Source organism: Chrysemys picta, chromosome 2 (assembly GCF_011386835.1).
Source record: "Chrysemys picta bellii isolate R12L10 chromosome 2, ASM1138683v2, whole genome shotgun sequence".
Classification (NCBI taxonomy): Eukaryota; Metazoa; Chordata; order Testudines; family Emydidae; genus Chrysemys; species Chrysemys picta.
The window spans coordinates 24,484,647-24,504,833 of NC_088792.1; the positions used below are offsets into that span (position 1 = coordinate 24,484,647).

The window sequence follows — 20,187 nt, forward strand, 5'->3', positions numbered from 1 at the left end:
GAATAGTATAACATTAAAAGCATATAATAGCTTATGCAAATTATCCAAATGATCCACAGAGCTGAACTCTGAACTCCGATTATATTATAGCTAAATATTTTTTATCAAAGCCCCTCTTGAAATTGCATTAGAACACTTACACTAGAAAAATCTGATTCTGTGATGTATTCTGGAAGGAAAGTCCCTTTGAGATCAGAATGGAGTTTTGTTTTGAGTTTTTTTTGTACTTTTCACCTACGGATCTTTAGAGTTGCCCTTTAAAATCCTATTTATCAAAATTAGCATTTTCAGAATGTGTCGCAGTTTGTCCTAACATATGTTCAGATGACATCTCCAAAGACAGATTAGTCTACAAGGAAGAACAGCAGGTCCCTGTACTGAACAAGCACAATGCCATGAGAATATACATTTCTTTGTAGTAAGATTAATTTGCTTAAAAGTAGTTGAGGGACTTGGCAAAGTGGAGTTTTGTCCCATTTTCCCCCTTTTGAAGATGACTATCTTATTGTCCAGCTACACTTGCTATTCACTGGTGCATTAGTCTTACCATCCATTTGTGAAAGGGGAAGATCATCTCTGACAATTACCCACTATATTTAAAGGCAAGGCCCATCCTCCCAGATGTCAAATGAAAAGGAAGGAAAGAGCCATTGGATTTGCAATTCAATACAAGAGTAGTGAGAACAGCTCACTCATGCAATAACTTACCTGCTAGTTAGTACCTATGTGGTTCTTACCTCTAGCAAACATTTCTGCAACAATGATAGATGACAACCATAAGCTCACAGTCAAGTTCTACATCTAAAACATGTTCATACCATTTAAGAGGTATGAAGGCTAACTTATGCCTGGTATCAAACTGATCTACAAAAAATGTCAGTCCCAGATTTCTAGATAGTGACTTTGGTTGCCCAACATGAGACACATTTAAAGGTGCCTGATTTTCAGATAGTGCTGAATGCACAAGAAGGATATTAAGTTATCCAGAGAAGACTGCATTCTTCCTTCACAGGAGAGGTCTCTACAGGTCAGAGAAAGAGAAAAAAAAGTATTCTCCCCCTCTCTCTAAATATTTCCTTCTTGATTTAAGTTCTATAAATGTTGTACTGTTTACTGCAAACTCAGAGTAAAAAAAAAAAAAAAGAAGACGACTTACTGTGCCAGTTTTTAAATTACTGAAATGTCACATTTTTTTATAAAAAGCTATATTTAAGACACATTGAGACTTGGTATGTGTGAGTAATGCAACCTTTCAGAGTTTGGATAAATTTAATTCTCCATGCTATAATTTCCTCTAGCATTTCAAGATGAAGTCATAGAGGAGAACCAAACGCAGTGATTAATCTGTTCAGAAACGTATGCATTTCTAAAACAAGGTTCTGAGCTATTTATTAAGCACAAATTTAAGAATACAGTACAACTGATTTTTCCAACTGCAATGCTGTACTGCAAGAGCCTTGGGGAAAGGATTACTCAACCAATAATACAGGTGTTACCTGATGACATAGTAACAATGGGAGAAGGGAACATTTAAGATGCTTTCATTTACTACTTAAGCTAGGAAAGCCATTAACATACAATTCTTTCAGTTGAGGAGTAGATAGATATATTTTCATCGGAACCTGGATCACATGTAGTATCATGCCATTGTCATGCTAAGGCTCCCACATTTATTCCAATATCTTCCAAGGCTGATTTAGGAATTGAAATTCCCACAAGCTATGCAGGATGAATATCAGCCATTCGAAAATGAGAGTGGGTAGCAACCCTAGTTTTCCACATGGCTATTTCATTTAGGCAAAGAGAAATGTCAGCGTCAAACATGCAGAAATAATTAATACCTATTACCTCAGCCCCTTAAAGGAAAGCAAGTCTTGAAATTCCCTTGGGAAAACACAGGAAGTAAACAACCAACTAACAATATAGATCATAACACTACCAACACCTTTCTCTTCAAGAATTTTCCCTTCATAAGGTATTTAGCAGTCACACATCCCAATCTAGGGATTCTAGAGCTACTTAGAGATAGAAAAATAAAAAGCAGTTTAAAAGGACCATGATCATAATGTTAATGGAGAGTTACAGAAAACCATGCAAACTGAGAGTAGAATTCAACTACTGAAGAAGTTTGGGAAGGCTGCATAAAATCTAGCTTCAGGGGTTCTTGGAGGTACATTTTTAGTGCACAGTAAAGGGGCTGATTTGCATAACTCCTGTAACATACGTGGGAGCCATGCAGTGCTAGACCCCATGTGCTACCATGGATATTTAACTGAGAAGTTATTGTGAAACTTGGATTGAGATTAAATAAATAAAAATGTCTCTCCCTAAACATATTGTGTAAATAGAGAGAGAGAGAGAGGAAAAAAAGAAGAAAAAGCACAGCAGTTGCTGTAAGGAAGTTATGTCTCAACTTCACATCAGTAACATCAGATAAGGGTTATGAAATAGACTGAAGTTAAAATGAAAAGATATATAGGGAAAATAGAAGATTACTAACCTATATGTGTTTGAGCCATAACATCAGCTAGCCTGTGCGCAGCGCCACTGCCTCCACTTTGTGTCGAGGAGGAAGAAGTGGTAGATGTGGTAGAACCATGGATCGCTTGACTGATCCAGTGTTCCATGTTTATACTTCCCTGGCTTGAGGTGGGAGTTCCCTGGGAGTCGCCCTGTACAGAGCCTTCGTCTTCTGAACCAGAGGAGGTATCTAATAATTGAGAACAGGCTGCATTATTTGTGATGTAAGTGCATGATGGTTTTGCTTCTTTATGGAAATAAGGCACATAAATAAAAAAAGAGAACTGCAGTTCAACGCACATTGGCAGCAGGTAGTTATAGTAAGGGGAGTTTTGTACAACTGTAATTATTGGAACAGAACCAATTGTTACAGGACATTAACAGGGTTTTCCTGCAGCAAGGTTGGTGCTTCTGGTATTTCTCTATGGAACAAAACAAATAAATTTATTTATATTGTGGTTCTCAGTCCAAAGATCTCAAAGCACTTAACAAGAGCAAATGGGAAAACTCAGACACAGAATGCTTGAATGACTCTTCAAAGGTCACAACGCAAAGTCAGCGGCAAACCCCTACTTCTGAGGTTTAACTATCGAGGGCGGTCATACTCTAGGGAAGGTTTTAGTCACAGCTGTCATGTCATTGATTCAGCAGGTGTCAGAAAGCACTTGACTTCTGATATTTTCCACCTGCTAGGGGTTGAAGGAACAGAAACAAGAAGGTAAATGGCTAGACAAACTTTAGAAAAGAAGAAATAAAGAGAACATTCCATAGAAGTGCAGAGGAGTATACCAGAGAACCGCAGAGCCAAAAGGTGGGGAAAAGAGTTATGGGAGGAATCTTTAGCACTGCAAAGTGTTACAAGAAGCACACAATGCTAGCCACGAAGTTATTTCACTCACAAGAACACAAAGATATATGCAAACCCAGCCACCACAAGGGGGCACCGTACGTGTGGGTGATGGCCCCTTATTGCCTCTTCAACTACCCTGTAAACCGTCTTAGATTCCTCGGGCTTTAATGTTATAGTTACTGTCCTTGACAAGTGGCACCTGTTAATTGCATATTTTATTTAGATGGGATTGATTTTGACAGCATATAGCATGTGTCTTTCATATCAATAGAATATACATTGCAGTTGCTCACCTGGAGGCGTGTAGGCATCCATTGACGTTTGCACCACCAATGAACGTCGTTTTGATGGCATGGGGACTGCCATCTTCCTTTCTTTATGTTTAGCAAGAGCTGCCTGAACTGCTTCTGTATGGACATCTAGAACAAAAGAAAGAGATTCAGGTTAGCTTTCAAAGTGAAAGGCACCGCATGCATATACATCTGCATTGTATTTCAAGTCAGGCCAACTGGTCGTGTTAAGTGATTTATGCTCAGGAAGTGTGGGGCTTCCACTGAAAGAGCCACAATTACCTTTTGAGAGTTCTGGGTCCCTGACAGACCTTTATCAGAGTTTGTTCTTGGCTCTTTCTACTTTTAGAGTTTGAGAATGGAATGGGCTTTCCTACAGCAAACCCTTGTTAAGTATTGTTTTAAAGCAACAGCTACCTCAGCAAACATCCTTGCTTTTTAATCTGGTAGTGTGCCAAGGGCTTGTAATGAAAGGATGCTAGTCTGTATTTATGAAGTGAACCAGGTTTCCTATTCACATAAGAGTCATATCAGCGGTGTACATAAGAGATGTGCTTGAAATGTAACAGGGCTGTGAAAAATCATGAAAGAAGCAGGTTTCAGAGTAGCAGTGGCAGCACCCTGGTGAGATCAACTGAACTGAGGATATGAAAAGAGTCCTAGTTCCACTTCTGCCACTGATTGGTCTTAAAACTTTGCATGTGTTTCGGAAGTGCCACCCAGAGGATTCAGGGGGCCTGAGGCAAAGCAATTTCGGGGGCCCCTTCCATAAAAAAAAAGTTGCAATACTATAGAATACGATATTCTCGTGGGGGCCCCTGCGGGGCCCGGGGCCTGAGGCAAATTGCCCCATTTGCCCCCCTTCCCCCATTCCCCGGGCAGTCCTGTGTTTCGGAAGTGTATTATTATGATCAGGTTTCAGAGTGGTAGCTGTGTTAGTCTGCATCAGCAAAAACAACGAGGAGTACTTGCGGCACTTTAGAGACTAACAAATTTATTTGGGCATAAGCTTTCGTGGGCTAAAACCCATTTCGTCAGATGCATGGAGTGGAACATACAGTAGGGAGGTATAAATACACAGCACATGAAGAGATGGGAGTTGCCTTACCAAGTGGGGGGTCAGTGCTAACGAGCCAATTCAATTTAAGTTGCATACTAAGTTGTTAGTCTCTAAAGTGCCGCAAGGACTCCTCGTTTTTATTATTATGATCAGTTAGTGATGGGGTGGGCAAGAAAAACAATTGGCACTCAAGGCATTCTAGGTGCCAAAGCCTGTGCTCATTCTTTAGCCTATATGGCTTCTAGAGTACTGCCAACAGTGTTCATATCATTCCTCCAGGATAAAGAGCATGTCTGAAATGCCCCGCCATTCAGACTAAGGGAGTGTGAAAGCAGGGCTCACCGAAGTGCTGTATTGTAATTCCCCTGTGTAGACTACATTAGTGCAGATTCAGGACCTGTAAGTTTGCACCCATACATCCACACAGGGGAGTTAGAGCACAGCATTTTGGTGAGCTCTGCTATTTACACCCCCTTCTACAGACTGCAGGGCTGAATAGACATGCTCAAAGTTTCACAATAAGGAGCTTTTCTAGCATTCACGTGCTTCACTATGCATCTGTTTCTCCTCAAATATAATAGCAGAAACCCAGTGGTTATTTTATGTTATTTTAACATGCTGTTCCCCTAATTTCTTAATTAGCACAGCAGCAACACCCTGTAGAGTGAGCTATTATTTTACTTTCTTTCCTCAGCTGGCCTATCACTCCCTCTATTTGGGAGTGGGGGACAGAGGGAGAAGAGGTACAACACCACATCATAAACAAAAAAAAAGGTTAGTTTTATTTTATACACATTCAGATAGGACTTAATCTCAGGGTGGGAAAGAATTTAAGAAGAGCTCCTATCCCACACTTAAAAACAAACAAACAAACCAACCAACCAACCAAAAAGAGTATTTCAATTATGACTTGTGTTTGTTTTAAACCTTATGTGGATTACATATATACAACAGGGGAAGAGGGACAGGAAAAGCAACAAGAGAAATAGGAAAGACCATACATTACACATAAAGGGGTTGCAAAAATAGAGGAATTGGGAAAAAGATTATTATACTAATGTTATTAAAAGACATAGATTTTCCTTTTTCAGTCAAGTTAGTCAAACCCTTAGAAAAGAACGTAAGCCTTCCTCTTTAAACTACTACCTTATAACTAAAAGCTTGTTAAAAAGTTTAATACAAATAAAAATCAAACAAGTTACTTCTTACTCATCTGTGTCTTCTTAAGATACTTTTCCAATAACATCCCCCATCTCATAGCATTCAGATACGTAGGACTGGAATATATTTAATAAGAGAGAGCATTTGTGTTTAAATAAACTAGGGGAAAATATAGGTTTTCACTTTAAGAGTGGGAATTATGGGTAAACTGACAAGTTTATTTAAAAAAAAAGGCATCCTGCCACCTTTTCTTTAGTCTAGACTATTCCTATGAAGAAGTCACATCTTATTGGTTACTATAGGAAGAGTTATTTGGAAACTATCAGGCTATATTGGTTTCTTTCAAACTACAATTGTTGGAGGGGATAAGCTGTAACTACTAAATCTGAGGAGGAAAGGAGGACAGCTGACTGAAATATAATATTTAAATTATTAGCCTATTGTTTGGACTTTAAATTCTCAGTGTTTTGGTTTCTAAATCCTCAAAAGCTATGTCAGGCTTTTCAAATTCAGCTTCTTTTTCTTTTTAGAGGGGGCAGTATTTTCTACCTGGTCCATAAATACTTTGGGAGTTTTAATTTAAGAAAATACTTTAGCCCATTGAGACTCAGCAATTGCAACATGTGTCTAGAAGAAGTAAATGAGTCTAAAAAGAAAGGTTATGTGAAATTACAATTAAACCACGTAATAGTCGAAAATCGGATGCCCGGCAACCCTATCAACCTACTTTTCCACAGATCAGCTAACTGAATTTAGCTGAATTTATCCCATCTTTTAGTATTTTTTAAAAAATACCTCTAGGTAGTGTTTCCTAATGAAATTCCCTGAAGAATGAAGATTTTGTCCAGAAAATCCCCAGAGTTAATTTTTTGCAAAAAACTAGAGCTGTCAATTAATCACAGTTAACTCAAGCGATTAACTCAAAACAAAATAACTCGATTAAAAATGGTGATTAATCACAGTTTTAATCATACTGTTAAACAGTAATAGTTTACCAATTGAAATTAATTATAAATATTTTGGATGTTTTTCTACATTTTCAAATATACTGATTTCAATTACAACACAGAATACAAAGTGTACAATGCTCACTTTATATTATTATTTTTATTACAAATATTTGCACTGTAAAAAAAAAAAAAGAAACAGTATTTTTCAATTCACCTCATACCAGTACTGTAGTGCAATCTCTTTATCGTGAAAGTGCAACTTACAGATATAGATTTGTTTTTGTTACATAACTGTACTCAAAAACAAAACAATGTAAAACTTTAGAGCCTACCAGTCCACTCAGTCCTACTTCTTGTTCAGCCAATCGCTCAAACAAACACGTTTATATTTATGGGAGATAATGCTGCCCTCTTCTTATTTACAATGTCACCTGAAAATGAGAACAGGAGTTCGCATGGCACTTTTGTAGCCAGTGTTGCAAGTTATTTACGTGCCAGATATGCTAAACATCCGTATGCCCTTTCATGCTTCAACCACCATTCCAGAGGAGATGTTTCCATGCTGATGGCGCTCGTTAAGAAAATATGCTAATTAAATTTGTGACTGAACTCCTTGGGGGAGAATGTATATCTCCTGCTTGGTGGTTTTACCTGCATTCTGCCATATATTTCATGTTATAGCAGTCTCAGATGATGACCCAGCACATGTTGGATTTAAGAACACTTTCACTGCAGATTTGACAAAATGCAAAGAAGGTACCAATATGAGATTTCTAAAGATAGCTACAGCACTCCACCCAGGGCTTAAGAACCTGAAGTTCTTCCAAAATCTGAGAGGGACGAAGTGTGGAACATGCTGTCAGAAGTCTTAAAAGAGCAACACTCCGATGCAGAAACTACAGAACTCAAACCATCAAAAAAGAAAATCCACCTTCTGCTGGTGGCATCTGACTCAGATGATCAAAATGAACATGCGTTGGTCCGCACTTCTCTGGATCATTATCGAGTGGAACCCGTCATTGGCATAGAAACATGTCCTCTGGAATGGTGGTCAAAACATGAAGGGGCATACGAATGCTTAGCATATCTGACACATAAATACCTTGCAGCACTGGCTACAACAGTGCCATGTGAATGCCTGTTCTCACTTTCAGGTGGCATTGTGAATAAAAAGCGGGCAGCATTATCTCCCATAAATGTAAACAAACTTGTTTGTCTGAGCGATTGGCTGAACAAGAAATAGGACTTAGAGGACTTGTAGGCTCTAAAGTTTTACATTGTTTTATTTCTGAGTGCAGTTATGTAAAAAAATGTGTAAGTTATACATTTGTAAGTTATACTTTCATGATAAAGAGATTGCACTACAGTACTTGTATGACGTGAATTGAAAAATATTTCTTATCTTTTTACAAATATTTGTAATCAAAAATAATAATATAAAGTGAGCACTGTACACTTTGTATTCTGTGTTGTAACTGAAATCAATATATTTAAAAATGTACAAAACATCAAATTTAAATAAATGGTATTCTATTGTTTAACAGTGCAATTAAAACTGTGATAAATGGCGATTATTTCTTAATCTTGCGATTAATCATTTGACAGTCCTACAAGAAACATTTTCTCGCATCCCTTTTTCTTATATTCTAGCACTCCATATAATATGCTCTCTCGTTAAACGTCTAACAGATTTTCCAGTGCAGATACGGTGTGATGTAGTTCACTTAGGCCTACTGAAAAGGACTGGGTCTAGTGAAAAGAATATGCTTTCAGAAGGAATGTTCTTTTATATAGAAGTCTGTACTATCCAGACTACTCTGTTAAAGCTGATGAAACGATTCCAGGTCCTGACCCTACAAAGCATGCATCTAGGTAACAAAATCTTCCCTCTTCCCACCTAACTCTTTTCACAAGAAAAGCTCAATGTAAAATCTAAAGTACTGAATAAAATATCATCCCTCCTGTCTAGACTGGCAGGTATTAATGTTCAGTTCCTTCTCTTCTATTCTACTGAACTGTTATAGGTTGGCTGACCCATTTATTGGATTCAATTTATGCTTTTATTCCTGGGGAATCAATAAATGGCACAGAACAAAGTGGCATGATTGGGAAGGCTAATTGCTCAACTTATGGTCATGGCAGCCTATGTGGGATTCATTATTCAACCTGACAGGTAGTTTTCCTCGGCTGCCTGATCATATTTTAGCAAAGTTTGGGTAAATCAACTCCTTTCTCAGCCTCTTTCCTTTGCTGCATTTGTTCACATTTTGTTCATTCATTCTCCCTCCCATCCACGCTACTCCCTCTGTAAAAGATCAGGGAGGCAAGACAGAATTTTAAAAGTAATGTTAAGTCATGAATCAAATAGGAACCACAGTAATGTTCATTCTTGTTCCTATTTCAACAATTACGGATAGGCATGGGCTGATTATCTGTTCTGATAATATTTCTTCACATTATTATTATGCAGGAGTGAGATCAGGAAGGCCAAATCACACTTGGAGTTGCAGCTAGCAAGGGAAGTTAAGAGTAACAAGAAGGGTTTCTTCAGGTATGTTAGCAACAAGAAGAAAGTCAAGGAAAGTGTGGGCCCCTTATTGAATGAGGGAGGCAACCTAGTGACAGAGGATGTGGAAAAAGCTAATGTACTCAATGCTTTTTTGGCCTCTGTCTTCACGAACAAGGTCAGCTCACAGACTACTGCACTGGGCAGCACAGCATGGGGAGGAGGTGACCAGCCCTCTGTGGAGAAAGAAGTGGTTCAGGACTATTTAGAAAAGCTGAACAAGTCCATGGGGCCAGATGCGCTGCATCCAAGGGTGCTAAAGGAGTTGGCAGATGTGATTGCAGAGCTATTGGCCATTATCTTTGGAAACTCATGGTGATCGGGGGAGGTCCCTGATGCCTGGAAAAAGGCTAATGTAGTGTCCATCTTTAAAAAAGGGAAGGAGGAGGATCCGGGGAACTACAGGCCAGTCAGCCTCACCTCAGTCCCTGGAAAAATCACAGAGCAGGTCCTCAAGGAATCAATTCTGAAGCACTTAGAGGAGAGAAAAGTGATCAGGAATAATCAGCAATAATCATGCCTGACTAACCTAACTGCCTTCTATGGTGAGATAACTGACTCTGTGGATAAGGGGAAAGCAGTGGACGTGTTTTTCCTTGACTTTAGCAAAGCTTTTGATATGGTCTCCCATAATATTCTTGCCGGCAAGTTAAAGAAGTATGGGCTGGATGAATGGACTATAAGGTGGATAGAAAACTGGCTCGATTATCGGGCTCAATGGGTAGTGATCAATGGCTCCATGTCTAGTTGGCAGCCGGTATCAAACGGAGTGCCCCAAGGGTCAGTCCTGGGCCGGTTTTGTTCAATATCTTCATTAATGATCTGGAGGATGGCGTGGACTGCACCCTCAGCAAGTTTGCAGATGACACTAAACTGGGAGGAGTGGTAGATACGATGGAGGGTAGGGATAGGATACAGAGGGACTGAGACAAATTAGAGGATTGGGCCAAAAGAAATCTGAGATTCAACAAGGACAAGTTCAGAGTCCTGCACTTAGCATGGAAGAATCCCATGCACTGCTACAGACTAGGGACCGAATGGCTAGGCAGTAGTTCTGCAGAAAAGGACCTAGGGGTTACAGTGGATGAGAAGCTGGATATGAGTCAACAGTGTACCCTTGTTGCCAAGAAGGCTAACGGCATTTTGGGCTGTATAAGTAGGGGCATTGCCAGCAGATCGAGGGACGTGATCATTCCCCTCTATTCGACATTGGTGAAGCCTCCTCTGGAGTACTGTGTCCAGTTTTGGGCCCCACACTACAAGAAGGATGTGGAAAAATTGGAAAGAGTCCAGCGGAGGGCAACAAAAATGATTAGGGGGCTGGAGCACATGACTTATGAGGAGAGGCTGAGGGAACTGGGATTGTTTAGTCTGCAGAAGAGAAGAATGAGGGGGGATTTGATAGCTGCTTTCAACTACCTGGAAGGGAGTTCCAAAGAGGATGGATCTAGACTGTTCTCAGTGGTACCAGATGACAGAACAAGGCGTAATGGTCTCAAGTTGCAGTGGGGGAGGTTTAGGTTGGATATTAGGAAAAACGTTTTCACTAGGAGGGTGGTGAAACACTGGTATGGGTTACCTAGGGAGGTGGTGGAATCTCCTTCCTTAGAGGTTTTTAAGGACAGGCTTGACAAAGCCCTGGCTGGGATGATTTAGTTGGGGATTGGTCCTGCTTTGAGCAGGGGGTTGGACTAGATGACCTCTTCAGGTCCCTTCCAACCCTGATATTCTATGATTCTATGATTACTGATATAATACAGTAACTGAGATCAGGGTTCCATTATGCTAGTGCTGTACAAAAAGCCAGTAAGAAAATGTTCCTGTTCCAAAGAGCTTACAGTCTAAATAGACAAGCGAGACAAAGGGTGTGCAGGAGAAACAAGAGCCTAGAAACTAAGTGGATTTACTCAAGGCCATATAGCAGGTCAGAGGCAGCACCAGAACTCAGGTTTCCTGAAGCTTAGCTCAGTCCAGATCCAATGGACCAGAATGCCCCACAGCAGGTAACTTCTCTTTCCTTCTGCATCCATTTTGCTTGTCTGCAGTGCATTACTCCTAGGTAGCAGATTCTTTATTCTGTCAGCAGGGCTAATTTTCTAAACTTCCCCAGGAGGTGCCCTGTTTAGCATGGCTTCTGTTTTTCATTTGCTTTATCTTGTAACCTGACATGATGCTATACTCCAGATTTAATTGAAATGCCTTAGGAACAAAGACACTAGAATATACTAATGTACAGCAATAGTCAGCTATGAACACTATCTTTCTCTCAGCCTTTCCTACATTTATTTCTCAATCTGTTTTCATGGCTGTACATTCTGCATGCCAAGGAGTTTGTCTGTCTATGGAAAGGGAGGCAATCCCACTGTTACTTTTCCCAATTAATTCTATGGGACAAGGTTGTGTTATACTTGCACTGCTATGGTCCTGTGATATGACACCCCTTCCATAGCAAGCCAGCAGGAGACTGGGCAGTCAGCATTTGGTCTGTACTCCAGAGAAAGGCAGGTGAGATGGGAACCATGGGGCTTCTGGCCAGCTCTGGAGATGCCCATCTTAAATGGTCATAGGTGTCAGAGGGTGAGTGAGATCTCATTTTGAAGAGGGAGGAGATCTGAACCATAGAGATGACAGGCCATGTGTTCAGGGAATAGAGGAAGAGGGGATTTGGATACTTGGGACAACTGTATTAGTCCTCTGTACTGTTGGATACTGAGGAGGGGTATACTCTCAAGGGTTAAGAAGTTCTTAAGGAGTCATGGCAAAACTTGCAACTTATAGGTCTCTAGCATTCTACATGCCCTTTTCCACAATGTCCTTTAGCTGCATGGCCTTCTTTAACTATTTACACTCCATATTTTTGATGATCAGATATTTCTGACTACAAGAAAGTATGTATTTTTCTGTCCATCTTTGATGTAGTCAGAAATCAGGCCATCAGAAGGTTGTCAAATGGGAAGGAGGAGAAAGCGACAGTCAGATATTTATTTACGTGCTCTGTGATAAGGAAAGTCTCTTCTGAACTATGTATTAAGGAAACATACTCTATAATTCTCGCACTGAAGCTCCTCCAAACATCTAATCTTTTCATTATAGTAAGTTTCCAGCTTCCTCCACTTCAAACTTGCCTTGTCCCACGAGATCCATTTACCTTAGGGCACAGTAAACAACTGAGAGCCTCCCAGGCTCAGTTCAGTTTAGGGAAGTCCTGCAAGGAAATGAATTTTGCAGTTCCAAGCAAGAAAGCAATTGCTGTTTGATGGTAAGTTCAGTCATTTCCTACTCTAGATATAAAGAAATATTGTGCTATGTTATCGCACTCTATAAATCACTAGACTGGAGTGCGCCTACTTGCTTAACATTGTGCACAGTCTTCACTCTCGTGAGACCCAAGGTCTCATGTGCCTGGTCTTGTGGTCTTTTACCAAGTAGTTCTCCTGCATATCTAGTACATGGGAATGTCTAATTTACTATATAGCCCCTCACAACCTTAAAACAAATCTCACAATGTATTCCTTTTAAATCTCAGATAAGAGTTGTGAGTTGCTAGGATCAAAAGGGTAAAATCTGTTTGCTCCTGTATTTCAAACAAAATGTAATGTTTTTATTAACTCTAAGAATTTTTTTAACTTCCAATAATCCTCTCCCTTAAAATTTCAGTACGATTTTGTTTATCCTTATGACATTTACAAGATTGCCATAGCAGATGCCGAACCTTACCATATCCTGAATCCAAGCAAACAGCATATAAGAATCATGGATAGAGATTGAGAAGACCAATTTTCATCCAGTTTTTCTCTACCAACAGAGGATGATTTTCTAATACAGTTTCTTGTGTTTTGTGCATTCTACTTATAAATGTCCTAAGTAATGGTATTTCTCTCTCACCCTCCAGGGAGTTTACGCCACAGCATAATACATGTCAAGAATCTTATTCTGATGCAGCCTACATTTTTCCATTCTTAATTTCACCTACTTGTTCTTTGTGCGTCAAATAATTCTTCTCCCAAGAGCTATCTTTGCTTTTCTGTGGGTGGGACTGTAGGAAAAAAACCCTCTTCCTCATTCTATGGAACCAATTCCTATTATTATAATCACACCACTGGGCACAGGACTGACCTGAGGAATTGGGGGAAGGTTTAGGAAAATGGTTTTATAGGATACACCCCACATTTAACTGACTCATTTCACATGACAATACGTTCTGAGGGATCTTTAGGTCCAGAGCTCAGCCCCTGCTCTCCTCCTGAAGATGAAAAGGGGGTTCTGGATAGTTGCTTTAGAAACTACCACCACCTACATCACAAGAGGTCGGTGATGGTTAAGTATTATTCTCCTTGTACAGAAGGGGAAGTTATGGTAGAAAGGTTGAGTTGACCAGGACCAAAATCAGCTGTGTCAGAGCAGGGAGTGGCGTACAGGAGTCTTCTTTCTCAGTCTCACACCTATGCACTAGACCTTGTTGGCACTCATGCGGTTGAGCTGCCCTGATAGTGGTCACACTGCCTGTTCAGTACAGCAGCCAGCTCAGCTTCCACCAGCCACCAGGAAGGAATTTGTGGCAGACTTAGATCCATCTACACTTGAAGCTGCAGATATAATTTCCAGCTTGAGGGACATACCCCTGCTAGCTCAAAGAGGAGTGTAACCACAATGGGAGGGACTAGCTGCCTCAAGACCCCAGGTGTGTACTCAGGAACCTAGCTGCTGTGGCTTCACTTCTATTTTTAGCACGTTAGCTTGATCAGAGCTAGTGCAGGTATTTCTCCTTGAGTTGCAAATTACACCTTTCAGCTCCCATACAGACATACCCTTAGTGACAGCACCAACACCCTAATCAGTGTTGCCCTAGCAAAGTTGCAAACTAATCCCTGGTCTTCCCAAAAGCTGAGGGACTTGTGACCCCAAAAAGCCAGCCCTGTGGGACTGGTGTCAGGAAGGAACCAAATGACTTGTGATCTTCTGGGAAAGAACAGTGAAAAAAATTTGGGTCCCTAACAATCAGTTCACAGTTTCAAGGATATCCTTGCAAGGAAGAGAGCTGGAAATGTAACTTTTATTAATGAAAACTGATGTTCTCTCACATTCTGAGTTCCCCCAAATCAAATAGGAGCCCTAGACGCAGGCTTCAGAGGGGCCAAATTGCAGCTCTGCCTCTCTCAAATAGCTTTCAGCCCTTTGAACACATGTAGAGTTGGCTCATTCTTGCTAAACAACCTGCGTGAATGAATTTCTTTTAGTCGTTCCTCTTAGGTCACCCCTCTCAACACTGTCATTTTTGTTGCTGGTAAGGAGGTAACTAAAATGAAATGAAATACTCCAGGTGTGGGAGTACCAATGCTGCACCTTATTTCTCTGCTCATGGCTGATTTGCTTTTCACTATTCTTTAGCACTGCTCGTTGTCGTGTTTCTCGCAACATGTATAAATATTTGCATTTTTCCAAGCTGAATCTTACTTTTTCTGTTCATGTTTTTCACTTAATTTTTATTTCTCTGTTCTTGCTCATATTTTTCAAATGCTTCTAATTTAGAGTCAACTGCAAATTTTATTAACAATCCTTGTCCTCTCTTGTTCAAATCATTTTAAAAGATCTTTCATAAGAATGGAACTAACACCGCCCACTAGGCACCTTTCCCATTGCCAGCAGAGGCAGTGAAAACTTTCACACAATCATTGTGTGTGTGGGTGTGGATATAGATACATGAACACTTTATTGTAACTTTTTAGCATTCTATTTTCTATTTACAATTTTTTAAATTGTAACTAATTTCTCATTTGAGCTTCCTCCTCTAACTTTTCTAGTCATTCCAGTTTCTTTCCTTCTATTATGTCTTATTTCTTAGTTTGAAAGGTTGTCTCTTTCACCAACAGAAGTTGGTCCAATAAAAGATATTATCTCACATACTTCTTCTGTTCACTGCTTTTCTCTAACTCCTGTTCTCTTTCCTCTTTCTTTTTCTGGATTTTAACCCTACATTTTCAAAAGGTAATCAGTATTTTTGAGTGCCCCAATTTCAGACATCTTGAAAGGGTCTGGCTTTCAGAGGGCAGATGCTCAGTACTTTTTGCAAACCAAGCTGGTTGGGCACACCAAATCACTAGGCACTGAAAATTTAGACCTTATTGTTTACCTCCTTCCATCAACTTCCAGTTTTTACCTTCATTTTCCCATTCTCATCTCTCAACCTCACTTCACATCAACCCACAACCCTGAGAGACATCTCTATATCCACTCAGGCGTTCCCGACCCCCCATTTTGCCTCATTTCAATCCCAAATCCTTCTTATTTTTCCCATTACCAGATTTGAAAAGACAAGATACAGTTTGAATTACATGGATAATGTCAAATCCTTGAAGCTTTGCAGTAACGAGTTCAGAATGCCAGAGGATTCCTTATTAGAGGCCATTTATATATGATTGATATTGCCGTAGCATCTGGAGGACCCATCACAGATCAGAGCCCGTGTGTGTAAGGCACTTTACGATGAGTAAAACAGTGACTGCCCCTTCCCCACAGATCTCACAGTCTAGAATTATGAACACGATGAACTCAACAGTTGGATGAATCGACAAATAGAGGTGGTTTGGGGAAAAAGATAAAGAGTGTTATGTTTGCACAAGTAAGTTGTACATCTAGTGGAACCGTGTCCAGTTGTAGCTAAGAACAGTGATGCAGCTGATGCTAGTAGAAACAACTGAATATCACAAAGCAATTTATAACTGTGTATCACAAAGCAACCTAGGTCCTAGAGGATAGTTGTGTAGGCCCGGCTTGACATGAGTAATCGAACATGGGTCAGGCCTCATTTCTTGGGAGACAGGATTAGGGAGGTAAGTGTGACCAGGAATAATTTTTGGCTAAAACTTGAGACCTGTAGACAAGTCAGTCCTGAGAACAGTAGTACTATGGGAGGTAATTATAAAGGGAAAAAATGTTGGCAGACACTGCTTTAAATCTGAGTGGTAGCTGAAAGTCTCCTGTGACTTTAATGGGACCTTTGCCACAGTTTTCCAGTGAAACCAAGGATATGCTGAGTGGGAATTTCCAAAAGTGTTGCACATAAGTACTCTGAGTAGAGATAATTTGGCACTAGTGTTTATTAGAAGCAGGATCAAGATGTGCTAATTGGCAGTGACGGGTGGTAAAGCAGATAATGTGGTCTGATCAGTCTTGGGCTGATAGCACCTCAAGGGTTGCTGTCAAGTAGCTAGGTGGCTGGTGATCTCAGACATGCTCATCCCATACAGGGCACTCATGGGTAAATAAAAACTGGCCTCAGCACCTGCCTTTCTGATGCGCTGAAGCCAAGTGAATCTCTGTATTGGTGCTATGTTGTTGTGGGTGATGAGGTTGCATATTATGAGGCAGGCAGTGTCTGACTGTTTTGATAACAGCTCTAGACATGAAAGTAGGCAGAGTTGTGGTAGAAGCTGTTCTGAGACCCATTTCTTCTCAGCTACACTAAGGGGTGCTAGTTATCCTGGAATGTGGCATCTAACAGTAACACAATCAGCTCCCTCTCTAATGTAAGGAGTGGAATCATCCAATTCTAATAAACCATTCATTTAGGTGAGGGTCCTCGAGGCTACAGATGAAATAGTCTTGAGATATTCCTTATTGTTCTAGTTTCCTTATTGTAAACTTTTCTAAAAAGCAATTTAGGAGCCTGCGTCCCCTCTTAGGCTCTGAGGGCACAAATTTCCAAGACATTTAGGCACCTGCTGACTCACAATGAGACTTAGGCTCCTAAATCACTTTTAAAAAGGGGACTTCAGTACTTTTGAAAATTTTATTGAATTTTATTTTATGGCCTGCCAAATAAGGAGGGATGGCTTCATGGGGATGGGCAAATAAATTTGACGAGTGCATGGACTTAATTTTGTGTGCTCTACAAAAGGTTGTAAGTTGTACTGTCATATAACAGCTGGTAGTAGAGTCCAGGGTGCATATTTGTCTGCAGCCCTCTGTTCAAAAGGAGAAGCGCTGGGAGCCCTGTGCTTTTACATTCTCTGTAATCTGAATGGTAGAAGCATACAGTTACCATGCCATGCTTTCCATGGCAGCGGTGGAACTCTTGTTAATTCCTAGGAACCTGCCAGTGGAGCAAAGGTAAAAGCTGAAAAGGCAAATGGGAAAACTGGGATTAGACTTTTTGGAGTAGTACTTGTGACTGCACTGGAGTGTCTTGAGGACACGCTGCAAGACAAAGAGGTAACGTGTAACTACGGGGTGCAACAATTGAATAGTGAACTCCAATACTGTTAGAGCTTTCTGAAATGCGAGGCTACTTTTGCTTTATGTTGGAGTCTTTTAGTCACTAAAACAGTTAACTGCCAAAGCTTCTACCTCTGATCAAGAATCTCTATATTGTGAGATTTGAAGCTACGTTGATTTCACTTATAGTGTGTAGAGTTAACAAAACATGCAAGTCTCCTCTATGTATTTAATCTCTTATTTGTAATGTAGAAGTCGGCTTCCTCCAGTGACTTGATCTCAGGCTCCATTACTAGGTGATCGTAAGTAAATGAGCTTTTGTATTGGTTTCTAGCTATAAAACGGAGATATTTGCTTAACTTTCCTGATGGATTTTGGAAAGATTAATTATCCTTACTAAAGTTTATACTGTACACAAGTACATGTATTTACTAGAAGGATATGGACAAATAAATTGTAGTGCGATTGACTTAAAATGGCATTCCAGAATCTAAATTTCATTTGGGGAAAAAAACGAGGACAACATTTTTTAAACCTGAGTACATACTGTTAGGCTCATAAATCTATATTTAAGCAACCAAGTAGACAATGTTGGAGTGAACTCCTGGCCCTACTGAAGTCAATGGCAAATCTCCCATTGTATTAAACAAGCCCATGATTCACCCTGGATTTTCAGAGGTGCTGAGTGACCCTTGTTCCCACTGAAGTTATTGGATGCTGTATGTTTAAAAGCAAGGTAAGCTGAATGAGCGCTAGCCCCCTTTTACATAAGTGCAGTCTGTCTACACAAGGGGTTTCCACAGGTGCTATGTAGATGTAGGAGAGGCAGTATGGCCTACTAGATGAAGCACTGGACTGGGACCCAAGACACCTGGGCTCAGTTACCAGCTCAGCAACTGCTTTGCTGAGTGACCTTTGGCAGGTCATTTTCCTCCCTCTGCCTCAGTTTCATTATCTGTTAAATGAGGACAATCTTACTGACCTTTTGTAAAGCACTTGAGAGCTCTGGATGAAAAAACACTCTAGAGAGCTATGTATTACACTGTTGCAAAAAAACTCCAGTATGGGCAAATCTTTAGTCCTTCTCTATATGAGAAAGTCATAACAGTTTAAATTACATTGGGCTTTAAACCAATTTAACTATCCAATGAAAACTAGTGTGTGGATACTCTAGTTTTGGTTTAAGATGGGCTTGTTTTGGTATAAACAGATTCCTAATTGACTTAAGCTAAATCCAAATAAAGAGAACTGGTTGAAAATCTTTGTCAACTTCTTTCTGACAGAAAATTTGGATTTACAACCATTCATGAAAGTCTCAGTTTTCCTCCGAATTTTGATATATTTTTTTAAATTGGAAAACCAAATACCTGAAAATGGAAACAAAAAAATCAGCTGAAAACTTGTTGGCTTCTGGCCAAAAGCAAATAAAGTTGTGTTTGGTTTTTCAGTAGGGAAAAAAAGTCAGTTTCACCCTGAAAACTCTGACAGACACAGAATTTGGTTTTGAGTAGTCAAAACTTTCTGCAGGAAACAAACCATTTTCTGACCAGCTCCCAAAATAAGTCTGGTTTAAATAGGTTTACCATCTTTTAGTTTTTAAAAAGGAGGACACTCCATGGGGACCCGGCCCCGCCCCAACCCCGCCCTTCCCCGCCCTCCGCCCCGCCCCAACTCTGCCCCCTCCCCTGAACACTCCGCCCCCTGCTCCTCCCCCTCCCCTGCTTCCCGCGAATCAAATGTTCGCGGGAAGCCTGAAACAGGGAGGCAGCAGGTAGGCTGGAGCGGGGTGCGGCGCGGCTCAGTCCGGCCCTCCTGGCTGAGCGGCTCCCTTCGGCGGCCGGCCCACGCCAAGAGGCTCTGGCCCCGGCGTCTCCCGCCCGGCTTGGCTCGGGCCCTGGGGCACTGGCTCCCGGCCTGGCCTCGTGACCCCGGCTCCCGGCCCGGCCCCGCGACCCCGGCTCCCGGCCCCGCCCCGCGACCCCGGCCCCGCGACCCCGGCTCCTGGCCCCGCGCCCCCGGCCCCGCACCCCCGGTTCCCAGCCCGGCACCGCGCGCCTGGCTCCTGGACCCCGGCCCGGCACCGCACCCCCGGCTCCCGGCCCAGCACCGTGCCCCCGGCCCGGCACCGCACCGGCCCCGCACCGCCGACCCTAGCCCCAGAGGCCCCGGCCGAGCACCGCCGAGCCCTCCCTCCCTCCCTCCCGATTTTCCTGGACATGTCCGGCTTTTGGGGATTTCCCCCTGGACGGGGATTTGAGCAACTGTTATTGCATGGTCTCTGCCAGCTGAGCAGGCAACGTAAGAATGGCCATACTGGGTCAGGCAAAGGTCCATCTAGCCCAGTATCCTGTCTGCCGACAGTGGCCAAGGCCAGGTGCCCCAGAGGGAATGAACAGAACAGGTAATCGTCAAGTGATCCATCCTCTGTCACTCATTCCCAGTGTAACCCACACACCTCCTGGGTTTGGTGTTCTGTCCCATCTAGTGGCATCGAGACCACTTAAAGTGAGATTATGAGTCTCCTCTACAGCCTTAGCTAACAGCCAGTTGGCTTTTAGCTCATGCAGTAGAGGCTC

General features: G+C 41.4%; 1 protein-coding gene across 24 annotated transcripts in view; it reads right to left on the reverse strand.

Moving 5' to 3' along the window:
• Positions 1–20,187, reverse strand: part of DIP2C (disco interacting protein 2 homolog C) — a 472,758-nt gene that overhangs the window by 142,779 nt on the left and 309,792 nt on the right. For 19 of the 24 annotated variants that reach the window (XR_010598212.1, XR_010598211.1, XR_010598210.1 and 16 more), the window contains 2 exons: positions 3,664–3,789; positions 2,501–2,728 (listed from right to left, as the gene is read on the reverse strand). Coding sequence is in view for 19 of the 24 variants with exons in the window: in XM_005308091.5 (XP_005308148.1) it covers positions 2,501–2,728; positions 3,664–3,789 (354 nt within the window). In the remaining 5 variants the exon portion in view is untranslated. The remainder of the gene's footprint in view (positions 1–2,500; positions 2,729–3,663; positions 3,790–20,187) is intronic. The other 5 variants (XM_005308090.5, XM_024100871.3, XM_005308086.5 and 2 more) reach the window with 1 other exon arrangement.